The sequence below is a fragment of the Tupaia chinensis genome, unplaced genomic scaffold (genome assembly GCF_000334495.1).
Source record: "Tupaia chinensis unplaced genomic scaffold, TupChi_1.0 Scaffold144346_1, whole genome shotgun sequence".
Classification (NCBI taxonomy): Eukaryota; Metazoa; Chordata; class Mammalia; order Scandentia; family Tupaiidae; genus Tupaia; species Tupaia belangeri.
In genome coordinates, this window is record NW_006204205.1 from 4,124,048 (window position 1) to 4,150,477 (window position 26,430).

At 49.5% G+C, this 26,430-nt stretch overlaps 1 protein-coding gene across 1 annotated transcript; it reads right to left on the reverse strand.

Annotated features, from left to right (window-relative positions):
* Positions 1–26,397, reverse strand: SLC22A5 (solute carrier family 22 member 5; the record flags this gene model as incomplete). The annotated part of the gene is given in 10 exon segments (XM_006166922.3): positions 1–1,371; positions 1,746–1,881; positions 2,810–2,992; positions 4,401–4,615; positions 6,367–6,467; positions 8,434–8,560; positions 9,691–9,862; positions 10,856–11,010; positions 17,206–17,309; positions 26,250–26,397. Coding segments are annotated over 10 exon segments (1,429 nt in total), but the record flags the coding sequence as incomplete, so codon positions are not given.
* Between the last annotated feature and the right edge of the window lie 33 nt (positions 26,398–26,430).

The following is a 26,430-nucleotide window of genomic DNA, read 5'->3' on the forward strand; positions in this document are numbered from 1 at the left end:
TTTCCATTATTTAAAAAATCATTTTATTTACTCAGACTTTCTCATTTCCCAAGGCACTTCAGCAGCTTCCACAAAAATGTTTTTTGAAACCAGGTGAAATGTGTACTTTGAAGTACCACAACAACATAATCAGAAAAGAGAAGACAATTACGCTGAACACAGAATACCTCCCAGTAACGCTCTGTGACTAAAAGCAGCTCTGAAAGCCTGCAACCATGATTTCAGTTTCTTTTTTATAATCCTCCCCGTGATTAGGTATCACAACAGGAACACACACAAATGACATCACGTTTGCACTCTGAGAAGTGCTAATGGCTGAGGTTGGCAAGGACTTGCATGAGGAGCAACTGCAGACCATTGCCAGAGTGATTCTGGGTTTAAAAAAAAAAAAACAATGCAAACCAGGAAGCTAAGGAACCAGCCTTTCCCAAGTCCGTTCTGAATGGCAAATAACTTAAGGAGAAAGAGACAAACAACAATAAACAAACAAAACAAAACCCAAATTACAGTTTTGAGAGCGGAGACAAGGCTGCTTGTCTCCTCCGCATGGACAGACTTCGTTCACACCATATTAAGATACAGTGGTGAGGAGGTTTGATTTATACAGCACTGGAAAATGAGATCAGTAGATTCAATAAGGCATTTCTATGGGCCTTGACAAGCCCAGTACTTCGCTCGGATGTAAACAAGTCTACCCAGGAGGGGAACTGAGCGGTCCAAGAGCTCACAGATCAATGTGCTGGCCCAGGTTCCGCACCAGCTCAGCCCCTCCATGCTAATGACCTTTCGTTTTTCCTAACCCTGTGCTCTCCTGTCCTGGGGAAACAGCACCTCCTTTCTAACTGAGAAAAGGTGAAAAAAATCAAATGCCCTGTGAAATTATTATTTTCCTTTACAGTTCACCATTGAAGGGATAGTCGAGAGAAAACTTAGACCTCCAGTATTGGAAGCCTTTACGGGTAGTCTAAAATATAAATTTAGCAGATGCCTCTCACTCTTCCAAATCGCACTGGTTCTAGTGAGTAATTCTTAGGAAGTGCACAGTCCGTCACTGTAACAGGGCACATCTAAAGTGTGTGTAGGTGTGTGCCACAGTGTCCCTGGAGGAAAGGTGGTACCTGAGGGCCATTTGCAGTCTGAGTCTGGATGCCCACCCATGAGCACGTCAGACACAGGGTTAGAAGACTAAACAGCAAAGGCTGTTGTCACCAAAGGTCTGAGTCTGCGAGGCCGTTTCTCGAGAGATGCAGTTTTTCCTCTTTAGTTACTTACTGGAGGGTGTATTAAAAGGCTGTACTTTTAAGGATTGTGGGGCTTTCTTCACCATCTTTTGCAATCCTTGTGTGGCTTGGAGTTTGCCTGTGTTTTATTCTATAAAAACAAGTAAAACACATGTTAGTAACAAAGCCTAAAGAGAGGTCTACCAGTGTCAACGAACAAACCAACCAGAACTGAGGATATATTCACTGGGGAAAGAACACCCAGCAGATTCTGGGAGGCTTCTGCTAGTCTGCACCATCCCAGAGCCACTGCTGCCATGGAGATGTGCATGGTGTCCCGTCCACACAGGTCAGACCAGAGAGGACAGTCAGTAAGCACCTTGTCATTTATAACTCTGATGGCTGATTTAGCCCAAGGTGTTTGTGATAATTTGGGGGGGGGGGGGCTCTACTGTGAGGGACCCCTAAGACTTCACCAGGCCCAGACCTGGTACAGCAACACTGTGAGAAAGGGGGCCTTCTTACCCTTTGACCCTTAGCATCTGGTCAATGGTGTCTGGGAGAGGAGTACCGAAGCTCTCTGGAAGGAATAAGGTGAGGATGGCTGTCAGGATGGTCAGACTTCCCATGAGAATGTAGGGCAGGAAGCGGTCATAGGCCCCTGTGGCAAAGCAGATGGAGCCCCAAACCAGGGCTGCAGTTAGACTTGGTCCCCCTCCATCCTGACATGTCCCCAGATGAGATCACCTTCCTTCCTGGCCTCAGCATTTCTGTTTGAGCCGCCAGACTGGAACCTGGAGCCCAGACAGGTCTCAGAACCCAGACCTGGCACAGGCATGCCCGGTGCCTCCGCAGGGCAGGGGAGGGGAGGGAGCTGAGCCATCATGATGACGCCTGTTTCCCAATGCTGGGTTTCCAAGGAACTCCAGGTACTCAGCCAGGGACAGGGACAGCTGCTGCTCTGCAGCTGTGCCACAACCTGTCTGATTTGCCTTCAGGCTACACAAGATGGCGTTTCTGCCTGTTAGGGGTACAGCGTGTTCACCAAACACTCGGGGCCCCCCTCAGGACATCTGGCTAGGACGGCTGCCATGAATAAGGACTTCTGAGGAACAGAGGACTGGTGCCCTGCTACATAAACGGCACAAGGGAGGTCTCTCCACAGCACGCACCACTAGGGAAAGTGCTCCAAGTTACCATTCTCAGTTCACGGAGCTCTTGAGTGGGCATCTTTCCCCTTGCATTCCTTAAACACTGAATCTGAGGAGAACTCTCTCCAACTCCACACACTGGTCCCCTAAACCACTCTAGTTTCTTCGGAAAAAGGAACTGCATGCTCTGATAGAAGGGCCTGGGATGGCTACAACAAACAGAACTTTCTATTACTCCCCATTTCTAGGTGGGGCACAGGTTGTTTTTCCCCATAGTACACAGAACAGGAACCCTCCCCAGCTACAGATTCAGAACTGGATGGACACCGCTCACCACACGAGCTCACTTTCCCGTTAACAGGCTATTTCTGGCTCACAGTAAAGCCAGCTAGTGCTTCCATCCATGGCTCCTGTGTGTCCTTGGCCCATGGGACTTACCAAGGTAGACAAAATAGGGAGACAAGATGCTGCCCAGGCGGGACGCTGTGGAGCTGACCCCCACGCCCATGTTTCTGACCACCGTGGGGTACAGCTCGGCTGTGTACACGTAGACCATGGAGAAGGCAGCGGTGACTCCAAACTTGCCTACCATCACCAGGACTGTCGCCAAATAATACATTTCTGTAGAGGCAGAGGAAAGAAGGTAGGGGTAGGCACCAACCCAAGGGACACTGCTCTTGCCCGTTCCTTTTCTTTTTGATCTGAAATGAAAATACTTTCTCCTCTGCTTATTTGGGAAGGGTCAGTTCATATAAGTTCCTATTGGGGGTAAGGGGCTACAGCCAAGCTTGCCCTCCAAGGGGATTACTGAGTTGTGTGAGGACAAGCATCTTCCTCAGCCTAGAGACCACCAGGGTGAGCTCTTCAATGGCCCAGTCAACTCGCTTTTCAGTCTAGAAGACGTGTGTGTCAAGGAGGTAGCTGTCGCCCCAGAACCTCACACTGCAGGCACTACAGAATGAACTGGAGACTCACATGAATGGGACATTCGATTTTAACTCATCTGATGCTTTCATCCTATTCAGACCTCAGAAAGTTCACAGATAAATAGAACCTTACAAGGATCCTCCAGCTCTCCTCCTCACCGCACTAATGAGGAGATGCTGTGAGTGACCCGAGTTGCTCCACCTCAGGGGTGATCTCTACGTCCACCCCTGGGGCTCCTACCTCCAGTCTGGGGGCTGTTCCTGTGCGGTCTTCTCAGCCTGATGGACCCCAAAGTGACTCCCAGAGGCTCCTAAATCTATGGTACGCCAAGAACGCTGGGCACCATGATGGGCAGCGGAGGCGGAGGGCCCATCAGTTTTACAAGTTGTCAGAAGTAGCTACCAGCCTCTTACCTGTCGGTGGGACACAAAACAGTGGCTGTCCTGGCCCCACAGGCCCTCTCTGTGACCCGGCCCTTCCCAGGCTCATTCCCGGCTCAGGCTCCTGGCCTTGGCTGTTTCCTCTGGAACTGTCCTTGACTTTTTCCTGGCTTTCTCCATGGCTTCATGCTTGCTTCTGCTGAGGTGCCCCTGTTCATGGACACTGCCCATGACCGTGCTGTGTAACTAGCTGCCCACTGCCCTTCATTGTTCTAAGGAAGGCCACCCATCAGAGCCATATGGAGCGTCTGTTTACTGGTCTGTGCTCAGGGGCTGGGGTTCTGACTTGTTCATTTCTGTATTAGCACCAAGCACAGTGCCCAGCCTAGAGCAGCCACTCCACGGCTGTGTGTTACATAGCAAGTCAGCGCCCACCAGGAGAAAGGCTGGATGCTTTCTTCCCCTTATTCTGGAGAAGAAAACAGTACAGACACAGTAGCTTGGGTGAGGAGTAAAATTAGCCCGTGGCTCCTTTACACTCCCCTCAAAGCCCAGGCCACAGAGAGTTCTCAGGCCTCAGGAGACACCTTCTCTTAACTTTTAGGCCAAAGTGCAGGGGACCTGGGTTGGGCTTCATTTTATTCTCTTAATTGAGGAGACAGCCTGAGAGAGACTGAGTGACTCCGCAAAGACCCAAGATTGTGGATGCGCATGATCCCTACCTGGGGGCACCAGCTGCACAAAGAGAAGGACGCTGCCACCCAGGAAGAGGGCAGTGGCCATGGAATAGCGCCGGGGTAGGTATTGCAGCAGCAGCCAGGCCGACACATACGCTGGCACTTCGACCACCGCCGAAAGGAAGCAGTTCACATAGGTGTTCCCATGCATGTTAGGGGTATCAAGGGAAAGCCCGAAATAGCCCACTGAGATGGTCATCCTGAAACAGAGCACACAGGGAGGCTGGAGGAGCGGCATCCACTCTCTCCCAACCCGTGAGGCCTTTAAAAATGCAACTAGTTCAGTTAATTCCAAACCACGGTGTTCTTTAAGCAGAGAACAGGGATGCGGCAGCAATAGACAGAATCCGGTGTCTTACTTCACAAAGCCAAAGGTAACTCCCCCCAGCCCAAGTGGTACAGCGTAAACTCTGAGCCAGGCCACATCGCAGACAGAGTCCCGGCAAAAGGGCTTATATAAGTCAGGTAGATTACTTCATCGGAAAAAGGATTCCAACCTGCCTTCTGGCTTTACAAATCCTAAGGTGTAGTATTGGGTTGTCGGGGAGGTCATGACGTATTTTTTCTAGACCCTGTGTACAAGAGTGCACCATGACTTTGCTGACAAGCCAGTACTTACAGAAGACCACCTCCCTATTCACTGACCCTCCTGAGGCTAGCAATTGTGGAAGGAGCTAGGGAGAGAGTAAGGAGGCAGGTATCAGGTGAGCTGCGGTAAGGCTGGAGGGGGAATACAAAGGGCAACGTTACGGCACACATTTGGAGAAATGCCCAGCAGACTGAGCAGCTGCAAGGATGTGGTCAGGGGGGCTGACCCTGAGCCCACTGTACTTGTGGAGTAGAAGGGGAGCTCCTGGCAGGGGGGCCACGTCGCCTCTCATCTGTGTGCCCCAAATGTCCCTGGCCTGGGCCTTGCCCCCAGTAGCCCTCCTCTTTGCTGATGACCCTCACTCTAGCAAGCCAGATCTTTGTGAATTACCCTGTCTTTGACTCATCTGCAGGTACAAAACACAGCTGGTACAACGAAGGAAAATAGCATAGGCCTGAGTCCCTGGGAAATTCAGAGCCCAGGGGAGCCCAGGTGCCGTCGTGTGACTGAGTCATCGCAGGTGCAGGCTCCGTGATGGTCCTGTCTGGGGGCAGACTCAGAGCGGTGTACTGCCCTGAAGGATCCTGGGCCATTCCTTGGAAATGGGTGACTCACAATATCCCCCGGTGAGCACGGTGGCTGGCTTCCCAACGCTGGCCGAGTCTAGCAGTGAGGGCCCTGGGATGGAGGCTGCCCTCCCACCAGTCTCAGCACCCCTCGCCCGGCAGGCTTGCGAGGCCAGAGTCCCAGAGTCCCAAGCCTCTGACCACCGAGAGAAAGCTGTCTGAGCACTTGGATGTGCACCTTCTCCCTGGGAACCCCCGAATCCCTTCTGGGCACACTTTGTGGAATGCCTCCCTGGAGGAGACCTGGCAAGGACATCTAGGCCATTGCCCTGACTCCAGGACAGTCTCTGAACAACCCGAAGGAGTAGATCCTACTCCCGCATTTGCAGAAAGTACTCTGTAACCTCTACAGCCTAAAGGACACGGTGTCTTCACTCAGATTCTTCTTAAAATCCACTCTGGTCCTCCTTATCCACTGTCCATGACTAGGCAGGAGCAGGTAGGCGATGGGAACCAAAAGCCCAGCATGAGCAAGGATTTGCCACAGGACCTGGGAAGATCCCCGAAGACCTTCGACTTCCCCAAACAGCTTGCACAGTAGCTTAATTCTCCTTTTCTAAGGTTCTGTCACATTAAGAACTGATACGCCCATGTTTTCCATCCATCCCAAGACATATCCCTTTCACTTCCAATGACACGGGCTTTCAACTTCGGTCTGAGGCATGTCTGTAAATGAGAGGCTGAACGGCCACTTCCACAGACTTTCACTGGACGCCTCAGGCTAAGTCTCACTCACCATAGAATGATGGACATGATGGTGACGATTCGGATATTCCGAGTCTGAAGCAGATCCAGAATGCTGTGGGACTGCTGCTTCTGGGAGCTTAGATCTTGTAACTGCCAGGACGACACGAGAAGGGGCACATGTTAGAGACTCAGAGTGTACCATAACACCCACACCCTGGCATCTTAGCTACCTGGTCTCACAGTGGGTGAGGTTTATGTCTCTTCCTTGAAAAGAGTAAGCATAGTGTTGGTAATTGGGGCTGCAGAAGGCACCCTCAGGCCTTGTTGGCAACACAACAAATCAGATGAATGAGAATGAGGAGGGGAGGCCCAAGTTGACAGCTCCCTCGCACTCCTTCCCCATCCTCTGGTCAGTGGCTACATTCTTGGGAGGCCTCTGAGCATTCCTTCCCAAGGCTGGCTCCCTGCCCTCTGGGTCAGAGAGAAATGGGCTGTGTAATTTATTGATTTGATATTTTAAAAGAACTCATGTTGAGTCCTCACACCATGTAGTTACTGGTCTACTTCCAGGGAAAAAAATTCAATTAGAAAAACAGGAAAATTGACCCGAGCTTCACCCAGAGTAACTTCCTATGAAATTCGGCACAGCCAGGGCCATTAATAACCCACACGTCTAAACACACTGATGTTGCTCTCTTAAGCAAACCCAGCCTTGCAGCTTGTTTTTCCTGAGCTGGCAGTTCAACAGAAGGTCAACTTCTGACTTAAAGGGTCCCCTGAAATAGCCTCATTTCCTCAAAGATGCTGGTGGGGGCCTTTAGGTTCACCTGGATTGACCCTTTACTTAAAAGTCACCAAGGCCACCTCACATAAAAGCCCACTCTGGCACACTCCTGCCTGACCTGTGTGCACCAGAGCCCTTTCCTGTGCGTGCCAAGGGGGAGCTCTGCCGGGCCAGCACTTAACTGGGAAGACAGCCGGGCGGGAGGTTGTCTTCGGCCTGCCCTCAGCCTCGCTGCCGCCTTTCATAACTGGCCCTCTTCCCCCAGCCGAGTCTGCATCTCGAGTCCCAAGCGTATTTTTTTTTTTCTTTTTTTGGAGCCAAGCGTATTTAACATGCCTGCTTGTGGCTGGCCCCCCAGCCAGTCCCTTGTCTTCCCATCAGACCACAGCCACATTCCAGAGCTACATCAGATGGCATTAGTAGCTTCTAACCTCTTCTTGAAGTTATCAGACCGAGGAAAACTGCCTGTTGAAGGAAGGGTGGAAGGAGAGGGAACAGGAAGGAGAAGCAGGAACCAAGCAGAGCCAAGAAATTACTCACGGTGTGTGAGAACAGTGTTTGCAGGGAGGGGCCGGGTAGGGGAAGAAGTGGATATCAGAAAGGACCTGGCTCCAAGACAGCAGGCGACGACTCCCCACGGGAGGGCAGGAAGCGACCAGACAGTTCTAGGTCCAAGCCTACTTGTGCCTTATAGTTTACATACACTGGATTTTCTTTTTGAAATCACACACCATTTTAGGCATAACAAACAATGTTATTTCCCAAAATGCTGACTTTGTGTTTGTTATTAAGGGTAATGCTTAAGGGACTAGCACTTAGCATAATGGCTATGTCGCTGGACTCCCATGTAGTCGACCATGGTTCGAGTCCCGGACCTGGTGCCTTAGACTCACGCCGGGCACGTGTGTGTACGTGCCCAAGATCCCGAGAGGAGAATGAAGGAAAAGGGAAGGAGAAGAAGGGATTGCAGCATGGCCATCCCCCCAGAGGTTTATTTCTCCCTTTCTGTCTCTCTTTCTGGTGAGCATACATGCCGTATAGCAAAAACCTCTCAAAAAAAAAAGAAAAAAAAAAGAGTAACGTTTAAAATATATGACTTCCTAGAAAGTAAATAAAGTATGAAAACCCAAAATACATGGGAAATGTGAAAAGAATTAGCAGTTGGAACCTAATCTAAATTCTGAGTTTTAATAAGGCCTTCCTTGAGGGCAGCTGGGGCTTAGCCAGGGCGAGGGCTGGGCTCCTGTGAGCAGGAGGGCCTCAGGGCTGTGCGCTGCTACCCTCAAATCACGGCCATTGTGGCCTTCCCGTCAGCTTCCACGTGTTACTTACCTCACTTGGGTCAAAGATGGTGGAGGGGGCAACAATGCCATTGATTTTGGCAGCCTTGCGGATGATCACCTCTGCTTCCTCAAACCTTCCCTGAGAGATAAGCCACCGGGGGGACTCCGGGATGAACCTGGAAGTTCAAGGAGATAGTTCACTGGGCCTGCCTGCCCAACAGCTGACCGAAAAGACCAGGTCTGGCATAACTAGAGGGGGAAATGAGGTTTCAGAGCCAGAGCTAGGTCTGCCAGTGTTCACAAGCCAGAAGCAAAGAGATGGTCTACACCCAGAAATGATCTGCGGTGTGAGCTCCTGAGTACATGGCAGGGCACAAGATCTGGAGGGTTTACACCCTGCTGGGATCCCTACTCTGGTTGCCACCTCCCCTCTGAAGAATGAGGGCGCCACCTGCTGGCATTTAGGTAGACAAGCATGCAAGACAGTCTCCCGAAGCCTGGCTCCTGTTGTCACTAGCCAGCTCAGACCCTGCTAACTCCCCTTCTCCAGCCTTGGCATCCACAGCTTCTGCACCAGCCTCACAGCCTCTAGCTTGTTCTCACTCCACCCTTGTTTATCCAGGTGACTTGTCAAACCACCTAAGACAGCATGATTACGAAGGTGGTTGCATACTTTGAGGCTTCGTGCATATTTTCTGTTTCACTGTGACCAGGAGCACCTCCCTCTTTGGTCATGTCCAGGCCCCACATGTGTGTTTCCTCTCTCACTATGCCCCGGAATGCTCTCCCCACCATGTGCCCAGGAATCTCGCCTTCCTCACCTGCAAGGGGGGGATGCCCGCCTCGGCTCCTCTGCTGTGTTCTCTCGGGATGGGGTGGCTTGCTCCCCGCCTGTGCACTCCTCCATCTTGGTGGTGCACATGAACTGGCTTCCTCCATGCAGCCACCGTGGGCACTTGCTTCTAGTGCTCTCCCTCCTCTCCCCTGCCTGTGGCACAAGGCCCCAGCTGTCCTACCTGAGGATCTGAGAACTTCCTGGAGGTCATGCTAGACCTCATCCTCTTAAAGCTACCACTTCCTCTTCCTGCATTTAGATCAACCCACCAGAGCGCTGGGAACAAGCAGGCTGATGTCTCAAGATTCTATTTGGCTTTGGTCCTTCTGAACATGGAGAAAACATTCTGTAACAGCGAAATGATGGGCCTCTCCTGTCTCTGGAGCCCAAACTGGATTTGAAGTTTGCTGCTGCCCTCTAGTGAGGGCTAGACAGAAGACACCCTGCCATGGAGCATGGGGCCACACTCACCACCAGAGCACCACACACAGCACCCCTGGCACCGTCAGTGCCAGCAGCAGCGTCCGCCAGTCTCTGATGAAGTAAGCAAACAGGGGCAGCACCATGTAGCCGACTGCATAAAATATGCACACTCCTAACGTGGAGAATATAATACGAATCGACTTGCCAAGGATTTCTGTTCCTGTTCAAACAAGGGAGGAGTCACGTTAGCATTTTAAGTTGTGTTATTTCCTTATTAATCTGCTACGGTGTTATTGTGGACACATAGAAAGAGGCAGCCAGAATGACCCCTAGGCTGCAGTGCCCTAGGGAGGGAATGGGATTCTGAACCCAGTACTGTTTGTCCATCTCCTGGGCCCTCTCAGTGACAGTGTTCTCTGGAAACTTTCCCCGCCTTCCTGAGCCACATGCTGAAGATGTTCTGTTAGGCCCCCTTCCATCCTCACATGAGGAAGAGGTCATTAAAGATGAGATCATCCCTAAGGGTGCATATGTTGACTTATCCTGCAGGGAAAATATATTCTATTAAATGTGAATGGAAAAATTAATTCCAATACAACCCAAGGAACCTAAAGACCGTATGAGCTAGAGACAGATTCTTCCAAACAGTGAGACTGGCAGCTTTTTAGGGAGACAAGCTGGCTTGCTTGAGCCAAAGCCCTCTGAATGTCCTCTGAATTCAAACCCTGGAGGCGGCTACAGCCCATTCCTATCGATTTGTTCTCATTGTCGACATCACTGGCCACAATGCTCTGCACAGGCGGTTCTCTTCCCCTGCAAGCCTGCCAATCTCAGCCTGCACTTCTCATAGCACGCCTTCCTCTGCCTGCTACCTGACCCTGTGTAGCGGCAGCCCCTACTTTTACATAGATGATCTCTGGTGACTCCCAGTGAGATGGCCATCGAGTACTAACAAGACCGAGGCACCACACCTCCGAGGCAAGAGAGGAACTGGAAAGCACAAGTCTGGCTACTGTGCCGCTGGGGACTAAGGCTGGTCGCTTGTCTGGCTCAGTTTCCCTGCTGATCACCTGTTCTCCAGGAAGCTCTTGCTGGTATAGCTACGGAGCACCTCCCCTGGAGGGACACGCATCACAGCAGCCTCCAGAACGGCGGAAGTGGGACGACAGTGAGACAAAGGCTTGAGTACCCAACTCCAACTTGAGGGCCATACCCAGGACAAATGCTGCCACATAGTTGGAGATCTGGCCCATGCCTACAAGGAAAAACAGCACGGCAAACATCTCGAAGTTCGTCGAGAAGATCTGCAAGAAGCTGAAGCCTGTCTGCATGCCCATGGTCACAAACAGCACGTTCTTCCGACCAAACCTGGGAAGGAAAGGAGAGTGACAGAGAACCAGCAGAAAAGGGCTCCACCAAGAAGGCACTCCCCACATCCATCCAGGGAGGGGTAGTTGCTAGGAACAGCCCCAGTCCTCTAGCCCCCAGGCTGCTACTCTGCCTCCCCACTCCCCAGGACAGATGCAGCCTGGGAACAGGGAGTAAAAGACAGTACCGCAGTTATGACCGCAAGGTTTTGAACCATCGATTATGCACAGTCCATACGTTCGTAATGATATATTTTTGAAAAAGAATGACAACTTTGGAGGATGACAGAGAACTAATTCATTATTGAGAACTGGCAAATAAAGAAAAGAAGCATTTGTCCTGACTTTCCTTTGTAAACCAACCAATAATAGGTGAAAGGAGGTATCATTTGTAAAAGTATTCCTATTTTTAATGAAAACGTGATCAGATTAAAAGATTGCTATTGTATAGCCATCAGTAGGTTAGTCAGAGAGACATATATCATGACTGCTAACATCATAAAGACGGACATTTATATATATATATATATTTTTTTTGACAAAGGGGCTGAACCTAAATCTGATTGAGTGTCTAGATCTAGTTGCCAATCTGCATGAAATGCAGAGAACAGAGGAATATGTTGAACTGTACCACGAGTGTGCAATCAACAAAATCCAGACTAGGAAATTTGAGAAGTCGAAAGGCCAAGAGTTTTTCAATAAATAAACTGCAAGGCAAAGAAAGGGATGGAAAGAGAATTCATGGATTAAAGTAGACTAAAAGACATATTCAGATCTTTAAGTGGGCAAGAATAAACCTATGTCTAACGATAGACATCTGGATAATAAAACTATGAGCAGCTCCCAAGGAAGTGACTAGCAGAAGAGTCGAGCTAGTGATTGCATTGTAACTGGGGTGGGCGTGTGGGTGGAGTTCCTTAGTGGATGGTAAAGTCTATTGTTGACATGGTGGTTACAAGATTATAACTCGAGAGGTCAGACGTGTGTTCTGTGTGGTTCTCTGGATCTGTGCTCATTTTAAAATAAAAATGAAAAAAGTTGGGTTTCCTTGGTTTGTTTTGTTTTAGAAAGATTGTCACAAACAGGAGGAATAAATCAACCTAATGGGAAACAGCAGATTCAGCCTGAGTTGTCCACTGAGCATCCATTGTACTAGGCACTAAGGATACTGCTAAATTAAAAAAAAAAGAAAAGTGCTATTTCCATCCTCAGGGAACTCATAGTCTAGCTGGGGAGACAGGCAATCACATTTTAATCACAGTCCCACACTGCTGAATATATACTTGCACACTGAGACTAGTGCACGGAAGGACTGCACCAAGACCCACAATAGACACAACAGAGGGACCTACTCTGGACTGCGGGCAAGAGGTGGAGAATTGGGCATTTGGGGACGCTCCCCCTGACGAGAGGACATTGAAGTGAGGCCAAAAGAAAAGGAGTATTTCAAGCTTGTGAGGATATTCACAGTATACTGGGGGAGACCAAGATTAACTCCCATGATTGAGCCCCCATTTATTTATTAATTCTTCACAGGTGCTACGAAGGAAAGTCACAAGGAACCAGGGTACTGTAAAGCAGGGCTCCTGAGGTGGCCTGCATGGTCAAGGAAGATCCCTGGGGCGTGCGATGGGGAATGCTTTAGACTCTGAGGAGGCACACAACACGTTGTGGCTGGAGGGGGCAAGGTGAACAGGAGGGGCTGGTGTGGCTGGCGTCCGCTGCCGTGGCACAAGACTGTGGAGGTGAGTAGGAACCCAACTGCACAAGGACCTCCTGATACATGAGGGACTTCGGTGTTTTGTCCTCAATAGAAAGTTGTGTTTGTGACTATCGCCAACTCAGACAGGAGGCGCCACTGGGATTTGTGGGTAGAGGCCAGAGCTGTTGATAAATACTCTTAAAATGTCCTGGATTACCTTCCACGACAAAAAGTTATTTGGCTCAGTATGTTACTAGGGCTAAGGTTGAGAAGCCCTGGTCTAGAAGACTCCAATTTCCCCACGTAGTTCTATAACAACAGTCATCTATCGATACATGCCAGCCAGCAAACGGTCCCCAACTTCGAGAGACTTCCTCCTACTCCTTTCTCTTCCCAAGGGATCCCTGGGATGACGGGGAGGAGAAAGATTCATGGAACCCTTACATACAGCAAGTCCTTGCACTCTGGGGTTGTGGCCAAAAAGATTCACTTATAAAGTCTGTCAACAAAATGACAAAGAGAGGACGTAAAACGTTGATGGAAAAATGGAATCAAAGTATGAATTTATTTTGGTGCAAAACCCCTCCAAAAATAAGAAAATAAAAAAAAAAAAAACTCCTGAAACCCATGCACAGTTGTCGCAAATACACATTTTCCATGAACATCCTGAAGACATCCTCGCACACATACTACAAAACCACAAATATCAATATACTTCTTCCCAGAGTTATGCCTCTCACACACAATGCATGCACATAAAGATAGCTCAACAATGTCAGACGCAAGGCTTTGATGACCCAGATCGTTTTCATTGCTCTTGAATTTCACGTTTACTAATACGCCAGGAAGAACGCTAAACCTCTGTCCTAGATAAAAAGTTACTGCTGACAGCCTAGACAAGTGGAGGGCATGTATCTGTTGCTCTTAGGGAACTGATTTGGCTTGGGTTTTAGAACTGGCTTACTTAGCAGTAATGAGATCAGAAGCTGGCCACCCCCCAGGGCCTTCTGGGGGTGCACACAAACTTGAGGGCTGGCACTGGGAGCTGAAGTGGGGGCTACAGTCAGAAGAACCATCATTTTAACTATTTCATTTACTGGACTTAAATGATACTACTTAAAAGGAAGTTCTACTGCCAGCATTTCCAAAAAAGATTCCAAAAACACTGTATCGGCCCTTCTGTAGATTAAAGGGACCCTTAACATACTCATGAATTTTGTTTCCACTAATTCCATGGGAGCAGACCTTAAGAACTGAATCGTGGTGAGAGATAGCAAACAGGTTCTAAAACCAGCCCACAAAAATCTACTTAGCTCATGGCACAGATGACCCAAAAAATCTCATTGTTAACTCTGAACTGAGGAACCACCTCCTTGTTTTTCACATCAAGGTAACTCCCCCGCCTCCACCTGGAGAGCCTCAAGCTCAGTCCTGCCCCACACCCCTCCCTACTGTACTTTCTCCCCCAAGGCTGTCTCATCCATATTTGGAGCTTTGATAAGGTTTCTATATCCTGACAATCCCCATGTGTGTCTCTCCAGCCCCAGACTCTCATGGGGCACCATATCCAGACATTTAGATTCTCAGTTTTTCTACTCAGGGATTTCATAGTCCTCCAAATTCATTATGTTCAAATTGAACTCAGCACCTTCTACAAAAATGGTTCTCTCTCAATGTCTTGTCTTAGAAAAAGGTGTCTTTGGGAACACTGGATGGCATAATGGTTACATTGCTGGACTCCCACATGGTTGACCACAGTTTGAGTCTCAGACCCAGAGACTTGAAACTCATGCCAGGTACGTGTGTATGTGTGCCCAAAATCCTGAGAGGAGAATGGAGAAGGACAAACAAGAGGGGACTTCAAACACTGAAGGCCATGCCCCTGGGGGAGTGAGTTCTCGCTTTCTGATCGCTGTCTCCCTCTGTCTCTCTGGTGAGCACACATGCCCTATAGCAAAAATTTCTCAAAAAAAAAAAGAAAAGGGCATCTTCATTCACCCGGTTATGCAGGCTAGAAACCATCAACCAGGGCAAGACCCGTTGACTTACCTCCTTCTACTTCTCCCCATTTCCACCACCCTCATCCCAGGCCAAGCTGCCATCATCTTTTGTATGAGCTGTATCATCTTTTGTTATGTCTCTTGCTTCCCTTAAATCTCTTCTCCACAGGTTGTTGAATCATCTTTTGAAAATAGCAAATGTGATTGTCACATTCCTGCCCTTAAAAACTCTCAATGGCTCCCCATGCTCTGTGGCTAAAGCCCAAACTCCTAACCGTAATCGGCTAAGCCCCATTTTCTGCTGGAGCCCCTGCTCGTGGCCTCTGCTCTACACCACTGCCTGCACCTCTACCGTGACGAACCTCTTCCCTGTTCTTCTGCCTCTTCTTGAGTCTAGGCTTCAGTGCATGCTGCTCCCCTGCCCAGAATGCTCTTTCCTCTCTCTGCCCCTTTTCCTGGCTAACTTTTACTCCTCTTTCAACTCTCAGTTCATACTTCAGCTTCTCAGGGAAGCCTCCTCTGACCTGCCCTGCTAGACACTCCCTTAGCACCCTGTACTTCTTTGCCTCTTGGTCTTACCATGACCAAGGTCAAGTTACTCCTTGTTAGTTGTCTAATACATTCTGCCTACTAGAATAGAAGGTAAGTTCCAGGACTTACTATGGTAGTCCACACAAAAATAGCAGAGTTAAGACTATCCGGTTCAAATCAACTCCACCATGTGCCAGCTGTGTAACCTTGGGCAAGTTATTGAACCTTCCTGTATTTCATTTTCCCTATCTGAAAAATGCCAATAATACCACCTCCTACACCATAGGGTTATTAGGAATAAATTATTATTATTCGTTTTAAATCTGTATAGTGCTTATGCCAGTATCTGGCACATAGTAGGTGCTGTGTGTTTACTCAGTAAATGTAAGTAATCAATTGGTGTTTGATACTAGATCAACGCTCTGGGCAAGTGAAGGCCTTTCCCTCAAAGGTACAAGGGTCTCGGGCTCAGCTAGAATCATTAATCTGTGGTCATAGTCTACTGAACTTTTTAATGCTCCCTGGTGACTGGAGGAATTTTTCTTCTTTAATTATTAGTGACACTATGGAGAAGACCAAACTACTGAGAAATGCACATATTGAAACTGTTCACGAGGAAAGACTTCTCAGGAGAGGACAAGAATCGGTAGATGTAAACATGCTAAAAACTCACTCCGAGTTTGTGCTACCAGATAAGACGGCTCTGTTCCTCAGGTAGGATGAAGTTCTCATCCTGAACTTGTCTATTAGAGGCCGTAACCAGCGGTGGATGCTGGGATTCCTCTCTACTGGGTGACCCACTGGTTCTGTGGGCGTCTTCACATATGACAGCATGGCCAAGGACTTGCTGAAGGTCACTCTTTTTGCTTCAGGCTTCTCTGATAGATCCTGAAGCTCTGGGGTGTGAAGACACAACATAATAGACCCCCTTGGAGAGCTTCATGAAAGCCATGACTCTTTCTCAAAAAAAAAAAAGCTGACATATCACTGCTAACATCTTACATATCTAAACACAAGGGTGTTTAGATTCCTTAAGGCATTAATGCACCTTGAGTTAAGAGCTCTGGAATTACACAAGTAACTTGCCTTTGAAAAATGGATCAAAATAGAATTCCTCCTCCTTGTTGTAAAGTGAGTGCCATAACCGCAGACTGCCTAACTAAGGGGTATCAGTCTTGCGGTCGCAGGAGTTCTCCTCACACCATTACTGAGTAGTGAGATTTCTTCTCACTTTGCAGAGAGAACACTGGTCTTCTTGGGAAGACAGAAGTGGCCACCATGGTACGACCTAAAGACCTACCATGGAGTAGATGCATCTGCATGTAGGCGTGGTGTCAACCTCTCTCACCCTTCGGACACAAGGGTCACATTCACCTAGGGAGGCAGGACAGGCTAGCGTGGGAGTGCACCAGGCATATTACCTGCTCCCTGGATCGCGGATACATCGGCTTGGCTAGTTCAGGTTTCTTTTTCTTTCTTTCTTTTTTTTTTTTTTTTGGAGAGGTTTTTTGCTATAGGGCACATGCGCTCGCCAGACAGAGAGAGAGAGACAGAGAGACAGAAAGCAAGAAATCACCCCCTAGAGGGGATGGCCACACCGCAATCCCTTCTCCTCCATTCTCCTCTTGGGATCATGGGCACACACGCACATGTGCCCGGCGTCAGTTTAAGCCACCGGGTCCGGGACTCGAACTGTGGTAGACTACGTGGGAGTCCAGCGACATAGCCATTACACTAACTGCTGGTCCCACTAGTTCAGGTTTCTTTACTCAGCTGGAATTACAGAGTAAGGACTGTGGGCTCTTTTCACTTGGTATGGGATCTATACCACAGATGCAGTTCCCTCTTTTCTAAAATACAAGGTCCAAGGCTGAGAGAATACTATAACCGAAGTCAGGGGCCAGACACGTGCTCCTGGCTCCATGCTGGGGTCCCCTGCAGCTGCAGGAGACGGACACCTTACCTGTCTGAGAGCTGCCCAGAAATGAAGGAGCCCAACAGCACACCCACAAAAAACAAGGAGATTATCAAGGGGGCCTTCCAGTCGTCCTCACACACCAGGTTCCACTGCAAGAGGAACAGAGGGATGAATCACTTATTTCTTTCCAAAAAGGTTTTAAACATTAGGTTTCTTGGAAAATGAGATTAGAACACCCTGTATCCCTGCATGCTCTGGGTATGTGAACTCATTTAGGCAAATGATGGCTTACCTGGGCAGAAAGGCAGAGAGCAGTCTGCAGTGAGCTTGCAGCCCCACTGTCTTGCTTCTAGTTTGAGGGGAAAGCAAGGGAGCATATCCTCTGTCCACGTGCCTCCTCCTTTAACTTCCAGAGTTAAGAGCTTTGGAATTACTCTTATAACCTGAGTTAACAGGTAAGAACAGCACTCTTTCTTCTTGCCACAAAGCAAACACTAAACCTACAGGCCACTCAGCTAAGGGGCATCAGACACAAGAGTTCTGTTCACTGTACCACTACTGGCCAGTGAGATTTCTCCTCACTGTGCAGAGAGAATGCCAGAGGAAGAGAAGGCAAGGCCTCACTCCTAAGATTCTGAGCAGAATCTAGGGCTGTGGAAGAGGAAGGGGAGCCTTGCCAGCAGGGTTCAGGCCACTGGCATGAAGGGCCCTGAGTGTAGTTCTAAAGCAAGATTCAGAGGCTCCAGGGGTCAAGGCATCCAGCAAGGAATGAGGGGTGAAGGGTTCCAGCAAGGAATTAGGTCAAAGGGTCCAGTGTGTGTCATCTGGACGTGTTCTTTCAGCTCTGCTCAGACTCCCACCCTGGGGCGTTACACTGGATCCTTCCTGTGACATCTGCGGGTGGAATCCCTGGTGCTGTATGACAATATTACAAGGCCCAGTTATGGCTGAACGCTCTGAACTAGAAGCCAAGAAACAGGATTTTACGTTCCACTTTACTGTTTACTGGTTGTCCAACCTCAGATGAGCCTCCTCCACCATATTCTCTCTTAATTTCCGCCTCTGTTAAAAAGGGATTGGAGGGGACCAGCAGTTAGCGTAATGGCTATGTTGCTGGACTCCCACGTAGTCGACCGCGGTTCGAGTCCCGAACCTGGTGGTTTAAAACTCATGCCGGGCGCATGTGCGTGCGTGCCCAAGATCCCGAGAGGAGAATGGAGGAGAAGGGATTGTGGCGTGGCCATTCCCCCTGGGGGGTGATTTCTCGCTTTCTGTCTCTCTGTCTCTCTCTGTCTGGCGAGTACATGCACCCTATAGCAAAAACCTCTCCAAAAAAAAAAGGGGATTGGAGTATGAAATGGGCTGTACTGCTTGAGCTTCCAGCACCCAATGTGTGGTTCCGTTTACACAGCTACCATGACCCGGAAAGGAGGTCTGTGGGAAGGGAGAACAGCTATGCAGACTAGGCTGCCCCAGCCTAATGAGGAGCCAGAGGGAAAAAGCCCCAACAGGAAACTTGGTGGTTTCCCAGCAAAATGTTCCTCAGAACAGAGAGATGGCGCTCAGTGGTAACTTTTGCAGAGTGCTCACAAAGAGCTGCCTCCTGGGAATTCAGACCCTTGCTTGCTTGGTGCCTGGCTGCCAGCCTGCCCTCTGTGGGGCCTGCTGGCTCCCCGGTAACAAACAGAGGCAGGGGGAGAATGCAGCTCCTTGAACAAAGCATCTCTTCCAGGCCAGAGTAAGAGGGAAAAACAAGCCTGCTTCTCTGCACTGCTGGGCACTGTGCACATGCCTCTGGGCACTTCGCAGAGGGTAAGAGGGCAGCCCTTGGACTGGATACCAAGAATCCTGTGCAGCTGAGAAGGCTCACTGAGGCGTGCTGCTGGAACACCACTTTGGAATAAGCATGCACCTGGGTGGGCTGAGAATGGGGTGGAGATTCCCAGCCCAGAGCAGAAGAGGGGGCTATCCAACCCCCAAATCTAGGAGAGGCCCAAAGTGGCAGGAGTGGAGAATATTAGAGCACCAGCTGGTGGGACAGCAAAGCTGACGGCATCCACACTGGTGCCAGGACGAGCTTCCGGGCTCACAGTATGGCTACCGCCACCTCGGGAAGGATGAGATCTAGTTCCCAGCTAGTTGTGTCACTTTTTTAACAACAAAGATGAAAAGGTGAACAAAGGGTTAACTGCTGTTTCTCAACAGGTCCTCTTGAAGATTGGAGATTGAATACCCAAACTAGACTAGAAATCCACATGGGCTTCTGCAGTGAGTTCTAGGGTTTCAGACCCAGGTCAGGTCTCCCAATATCAGATTCATTCCTTCCTTCCTTCCTTCCTTCCTTCCTTCCTTCCTTCCTTCCTTCCTTCCTCCCTCCCTCCCTCCCTCTCACTCTCTCTCTTTTTCTCTCTCTCTCTGTCTTTCTTTTCTTCCCTCCCTCCCTCCCTTCCTTCTTTCTTGTTTAAGAGAGATTTTTTGCTATAGCTATAGGGCACATGTACCCGCTGGAGAAAGAGAGACAGAAAGTGAAAAATCACCTCCCAGGAAGGATGGCCATGCTGCAATCCCTTCTCTTCCATTCTCCTCCATTCTCTTCTCGGGATCTTAGGGATGCACACACATGTGCCCAGCATTACGTTTTAGGTTGCCAGGTCTGGGACTCAACTGTTGTTGGTTACATGGGAGTCCAGCAATGTAACCATTATGCCATCTGCTGGCCCCCAATATCAGGTTTCTAAGAGAATCTTGGGCTGGCAAGGCTGGGTGTTACCTGAAACTGAGTCAGATTATGTTCTGCAGGGGACCAGGTGACTGTGACTGTAGTGGGAGGTTCCAGAGCAGCTCTCGGCTTCTTCAAATCCCACCTTAGCTTAGGCAAGTGTGTAACTCCTTCAAGTCACTGTGCCCTCTGCCTACCACAGACAGTCCTTGACAACTCTCAGAGCCTCAGAGCCTGGCTTTGAGCCCTCCAAAAGCAAACATGGATTAACACTCTTACCGACAGGCCATGAGGGGTCTGGTAGGGTCAAAGAAGGTGACAGGTCTGAAAATAGAACACAAAGGCAGGCACAGAATGGGTCCCACCCAGCCAATCTACCCACTTATTTATCAGCCACCAGAGAGACTGTAATGGGCTCCAGGATTTGACCTAAATCTGCCTTAGGATGGTTGAGATGAGAAGTCCATGGGGTCCAGGCTAATTACCCCTTGCTTAACGTGTTTATAAAGAGATGTGGCATTTCTATACTAGCTCCTGGTGGCCGGCTATGACTAACACAACTGCAGAGCAGCTTATTGCTGTTCCACCTGGCACATGAGGTGAGCCCTACTGGCCGATGACGACGGGTTTCAATGTTAAAACTAAACATGTGCTGACCAGCAGAAGGCATAATGGTTACGTCGCTGGACTCCCACTTGGCCAACTATGGTTCAAATCCCAGATCTGGAGGCTTGAAACTCAGGCCAGGTGCATGTGTGTGCGTGCCCAAAATTCCGAGAGGAGAAGGGATTGGGAGAAATCAATCCCAGGGGGTGATTTCTCGCTTTCTGTCTCTCTGTCCCTGTCTCTGTCCCTCTGGCAAGTGCACCTGCCCTATAGCAAAACTCTAAGAAAAAATCCTGAATATGTGCACTTAAGATGCAGGTTATGAGCCTGTCATTGTCACACCTCAGCTGGGTGAGCCATAAAAGCAGGCCTTAACCTGAAATAAATCTGGAAGGAACTCTGGTAAGGGGCCTCGACTTGCTGTTCCTCCTCATCAGAAATGTGCCTGGGGACCAGCAGTTAGCGTAATGGCTATGTCGCTGGACTCCCACGTAGTCGACCATGGTTCACGTCCGGACCCGGTGGCTTAAAACTCACGCCGGGCGTGTGTGCGTGCGTGTCCAAGATCCCGAGAGGAGAATGGAGAAGGGACTGCGGCGTGACCATCCCACCTGGGGGGTGATTTCTCGCTTTCTGTCTCTCTGTCTCTCTCTGTCTGTCTGGTGAGCGCATGTGCCCTATAGCGAAAACCTCTCCAAAAACAAAAAGCAATGTTCCTTTCCAGGGGTGATGGTTTCCCAGGTATACAGATACATGTCAGAGCTTTTCAAGTGCACACTCTAGATATGTAGATATTTTTAAATGTCTTTTGTACCTCAATAAAGCTATAAAATGTTAAAAGGAGGAAAAATCGTATCTTTTGTTCCTCATACTTAATTGATACTGCTTTTCAATGATGGGAAATAGAGAGGGGACATAGTTCCTTGGGACTACATGTTCTTACCTGTGATTTGGCTGGAAGGAAAAAGAGAGGGTCCGTGCCCATAAGGCAGATTCCTCCCCCAGATGTCCCTGGCCTGACCGCATCAACGGTCAGACACATGGGAAGCCCCGGGTCACCGAATGGCAAGTATTCCAATACACACCTCACCCAGTCTCCTGTAGCAGATAATGCGAACGTTTGTCCTAAGGCCATCAAGCCTATCTCCGAGAGCATTCCCTCTCTCACGCTGGCACGGAGGAGAGGCTCGGGAACTGTTTGGTGCATAGCTGAGCACATGAAAGGATAAATAAAAGGACTGTCAACTTTCAACATTGTAGTAGCCTTTGGGCTTGGTCCTTGCTTGGCTGCCCAAGGTCCAGATGAACCCTGGACTTCAGCCTCCAGAATAAGTTTTTTCCCACTCCCTAAGCCCCTGCCTCGTGTCCTCCGTCAAAACTTTGGCCTAAGGTGACGGTTCTCAGCTAGCGAGAGAGGGGCTCAATCTCAAGGCCAGAAATGTCTACCACCACTGTGTGTACACAGGGCTGGCCAGGCAGCTGCAAAGCTAGGAAGAGGGTCAGCGCTTCCCCCGAGCGAGAGAGGTAGTAATGGCATAGCAGTGAGGTGCCGGCCCCAGGTCTGCCTGGCCTCTGCAGCCCACAGTCAGCCCTGGCTCACCTGCCATACTGTTAGGACTTTTCTCCAGGCAGGCTTATAGCAGTGGAGGCTCTCCTGTCTTCCAAGACTACTATACATGAGACAAGGCTGAGAGAAAAACTAGTCCATGGACAACAGGCAGTGAACTGGACTCCTGCCAAAGACCGAGCTGGGGGGCTGCTGGGAAGCAGAGAGGGGCAGGGAAAAAGTTGATCCAGAGGACTGCCAGGTCTCAGCTGAAGGAGCTCCAGCTCATGGGTGCCAAAGGGCTCAGATGTTTCTTTTTCTTTTCCTTTTTCTTTTTTTCTGAGAGGCAGATTTTTGCTATAGAGCATGTGCGCTTGCTGGAGAGACAGAGAGAGAGAAAGTGAGAAATTATCCCACAGTGGGGATGGCCACAATGCAGTCCCTTCTCCATTTTTCTCTCAGGATTTTGGGCATACATGCACATATGCCTAGTGTGAGTTTCAAGCTGCCAGGTCTGGGACTCAAACTACGGTCAGTCATGTGGAAGTCTAGCACCTTAACCACTATACCACCTGCTGGCCCCTGGGCATAGATGTTTCTAAAGAAACCCCTCTGCCTGCAGACTGGGCTGAGCTATCTTGAAAACAAAAATCAGGTGCCCCAGGCAACTTGAGAAATCACTCAGGGTCCCAGAGGAGGAGGGGGCTGTCTAGGGCACAGAACTGCAAGATGAGGTGACCGAGTGTCCCAGGGATGCTGAGGAGCCAGTGGAGGAGCCAGCCTAGAAGCAAGTAGACCACCAAACTATTCCTTTATTTATTTATTTTTTTTAGGTTTTTGCTATAGGGCACGTGCACTCACCAGACAGAGACAGAGAGACAGAAAGCGAGAAATCACCCCCCATGGGGGATGGCCACACCGCAATCCCTTCTCCTCCATTCTCCTCTCAGGATCTTGGGCACGCATGCACATGCGCCCGGCGTGAGTTTTAAGCCACCGGGTCCGGGATGCGAACCGAGATAGACTACGTGGGAGTCCGGTGACATAGCCATTATGCTAGCTGCTGGTCCCACCACCAAACTATTCCTAAAACATAGAAACACAAACCTCTTTCACTCCATAATCCCAATGACTCACCCAGATCCACAGTGCCAAACCTCAGCCCACAGAGGTAGGGAATCACATTTCTTTTCAAATATTCCAGTCAATCTTTTTCAGCCGCGCCCAAGTTCCCCTTCTGTTTTTCTTTAGTTCTCAAACTTCAAAGGAGATTTCTTAAATTATCCATTAATCCACTCAATAAGAAATTGTTAAGCACCTTCCTCTGCATCTAGCACTGTGTCAGAACTGGAGGGAGATGCAAAGGTTTAAATCTATGAAGAGCACAAAGCCTAGTACTACGGTGCATATACTTTACCTTGAGTGAGGAAAAACAATGAAATGGGAGATGTGAGGTTGAAACCTTTGGTTGAAAATACAAACAGAAATGCAATCCCAGTGTATTTATGGGGTGTGGGTTAGAGGGAGGCTGAGAGACATTTAGCAGGCCCCATACTGCCTGCAGCGGGCCAGGTCTGGGTTGGAAGAAAATGGGCCTTAGCAAAAGCCATCAGAATGCTAATCCAGCAGCTTCCAACAGTGATTGTTCACCTGAGACTGAGAGGGACAAGCAGCTTTGAACTTTACGTCAAGCATTCCAGCATCTGTAAAGACTGAAATCCTTTAAGTAGGTGAAAGGACAGGCAGTTCTTGTGAAACTTTTAACCTAGCTGCCTAGTCTAAATATGAAAAACAAACAAAAAATGACACTGGGTCCACTTATGGTAGCATTTACTGGTTAACACTGCAACACAGCAGGCTGAAGCCACAAGGGAGGCCCAGGTTCTATTCTTGTTCCGACCTACAAGCCAGGTGTGGCACTGTGTACTGGCAGTCCCAGCTACCCAGGAGGTTGAGGCAGAAGGATCGAGATAGAGTAAGGACCTGTCTTCAAAAAAAACCCAACACACACACAAAAAAACGAAGAAATTGGTAGCAATGTAGGAGAAGCAGGGTCGGGGACTTTCTGGCAAAGCTGGCTTTGGGAGGTCATCAGGGTCACCACCACCCTCAGCCAAAGGCAGGGTGTGGGCAGCAAAGCAGGAGCAAATGACTGCAGTAAGCCAGGGATCCTTAGGAGTTAGGTCAACACCCCAAGAGATGCCATGAGCTTCTTATTTTGCTGCTCCCCTCTTCCTTGGGGAGCCATTAGCAAAATTTGTAGTGACTTCTGTATTGTGGTCTCTTGCTTCCGCTCTACGGCCTTTGCCAGTAGCCCTAGGGACAACCTCTGCTTTCACATTCTCACTCCCTTATGAGGCTAGGACCCAGGATTTCTGACAGCTGGAGGTTCTGATTCTCCACAGACTCAGGGCCACAAAGCACACCTCCACTCAGTGCCTTTCTTGTCGGGGATGACGCCTTAGGACACTGAGAGGCTGCCACTAGCTGGGAAACCCTAGTGGGGCTCAGGTCACACTCCTACTACACGTATGTGGAATAAGCAGGTATAGGAACTGGGGTCATCGAACTTCCAATGACACAGGGAAAACATGCGTGAGCTGACGCACACACTCGAGTCTCCCAGAGCAGCTCTCAGATGCCTGCGAAGGGTTATGGCCTCCAAAGCAACATAACTAGGATCTCCAGACCGCCTGTAAATCCCTTCGAGGGTCCAGGAGGGAGCACTGGTACCTGTCTCCCACAGGGTTTGAGGTCATACCAGGACTGGTAGCACCTCCCCTTCAGTCCCTCTGGGTGAACTTTGCCCTCCTGCTGCGCAGTTTCTTGCTGTTGCATCTGGGACTTAGCTCAGTTCCTCTGCTCGGTTGAACACCCCGTACTCACTGAGAGGCCTCCTCCTCTGGGAAGCCATTCCTAACCTGCAAATCCCTAATCCTGCAACTCCGTGAACCTGGTGGCCCAGCACCAATCAGGAGGGCTCTGTTCACTGCCCTGCTCCTCCTTTCTGCTGAGCCTCTGGGGAGTTAGTGCCAGTGTCTGAGGAAGCAGCAAAGCCCATCCCCATGCACCATTAGCATCGTATCATCCACTCAGGTTCACTAGCCGCAGACCAGGCCAAGGAAAACCAAGGGGCTGGGCAATGAGAAAGATTTCCTCTGCTTCCTATGAACTAAGCATCTACTAGTGTCCTTCTGTATGGGGGGGGGGGGCTTCAAAAAGTTTGTGGAAAAATGGAATTAAAGTATGAGCTTATTTGGTGCAAAACATTTGAAATTCACGGATAGTTTTCCCACAGTCCGAACTTTCCATGAATTTTCTGAAGACCTCATGTCTCTACAGGGGACTGGCTCTAGGATAGCAAAGCTCGAGGGTGCTCAAGGCCCGTATACAGTATTTGCATATAACTTATACATATCCCCTTGCAGACTTTAAATAATGTGCAGGCTATTTCTAATTACTAAATACAATGTAAATGCTATATAAGTAGTCATTACACTATTTTTTCTTTATTGCTATTTTTAGTGCTCTTTTCTCTTTTGATTGAATCCATAGAGGTGGACTCTGGATATGAGGGCCAACTGTGTGCTTTTCCGAAATCTGGTTTGTAACTGTTTCAGAATATCCTAGAAAGCATTCCAGGTCAACAAGTCAGATCTGTGCATCCTAAAAAGACTGATCGCTGACCCAGGGCAAAAAGGAAACAATTCCTCACAGGGCAGCTCTGTCATTTTGGAGTAAAGATGGGTAGGGGAAGAAGTAGGTAACGAGGGAAAGGAGGGAAGAGACAGCTTTGTATACCTGTTTCTTTTCATTTTACAATTTCAGTAAAGAGAAGCATTTCTTCTGTCTCTGAACTGATGCCAAGAGACTGGAAGTGGAAGCCTCTTGGCCCAACCCTGGCTCTGTACCTCACCATCTCCCAGCCTCCCACCCAGAAGTCTTGGATTACTCAGGGCCTGAGAGCATCTCCAGGGACCGTCAGGGCCTTTTTGACTCCCTCTTCAATGTGGCCATAAAGGTGGGCGTTCAACCTGAGACGGGCGCGGCTGGAAGTCACGTCGCCAAGTGTATTTGAAGGATGGCCATCGCCAGAATTGTGTGTTAGAGGGGCTGCGACAGCATCCAGCGGTCATCTGGGAGGGGGGCTGTGGGTTCAAGGACTGCGACGGTCCCCTTCGCGCCCATGTCCCCGTTCTGCCAGAGACTGGCACCCACCTCGGTCACGACCGTGCTCAGGTAGACGTCCTGGTTGAACTCCCAGCCGTCCAGGCAGTCCTCCTGCTCCAGCTTCTCCAGGTCCACGTCGCCCGGCTCCAGCCCGAGCGCCGAGAAGTTGGCGATGGTGGCCAGCCGGTAGCGGCGGGAGCCGGGGGGGGCCCCCCGGCCGCCCCGCCGG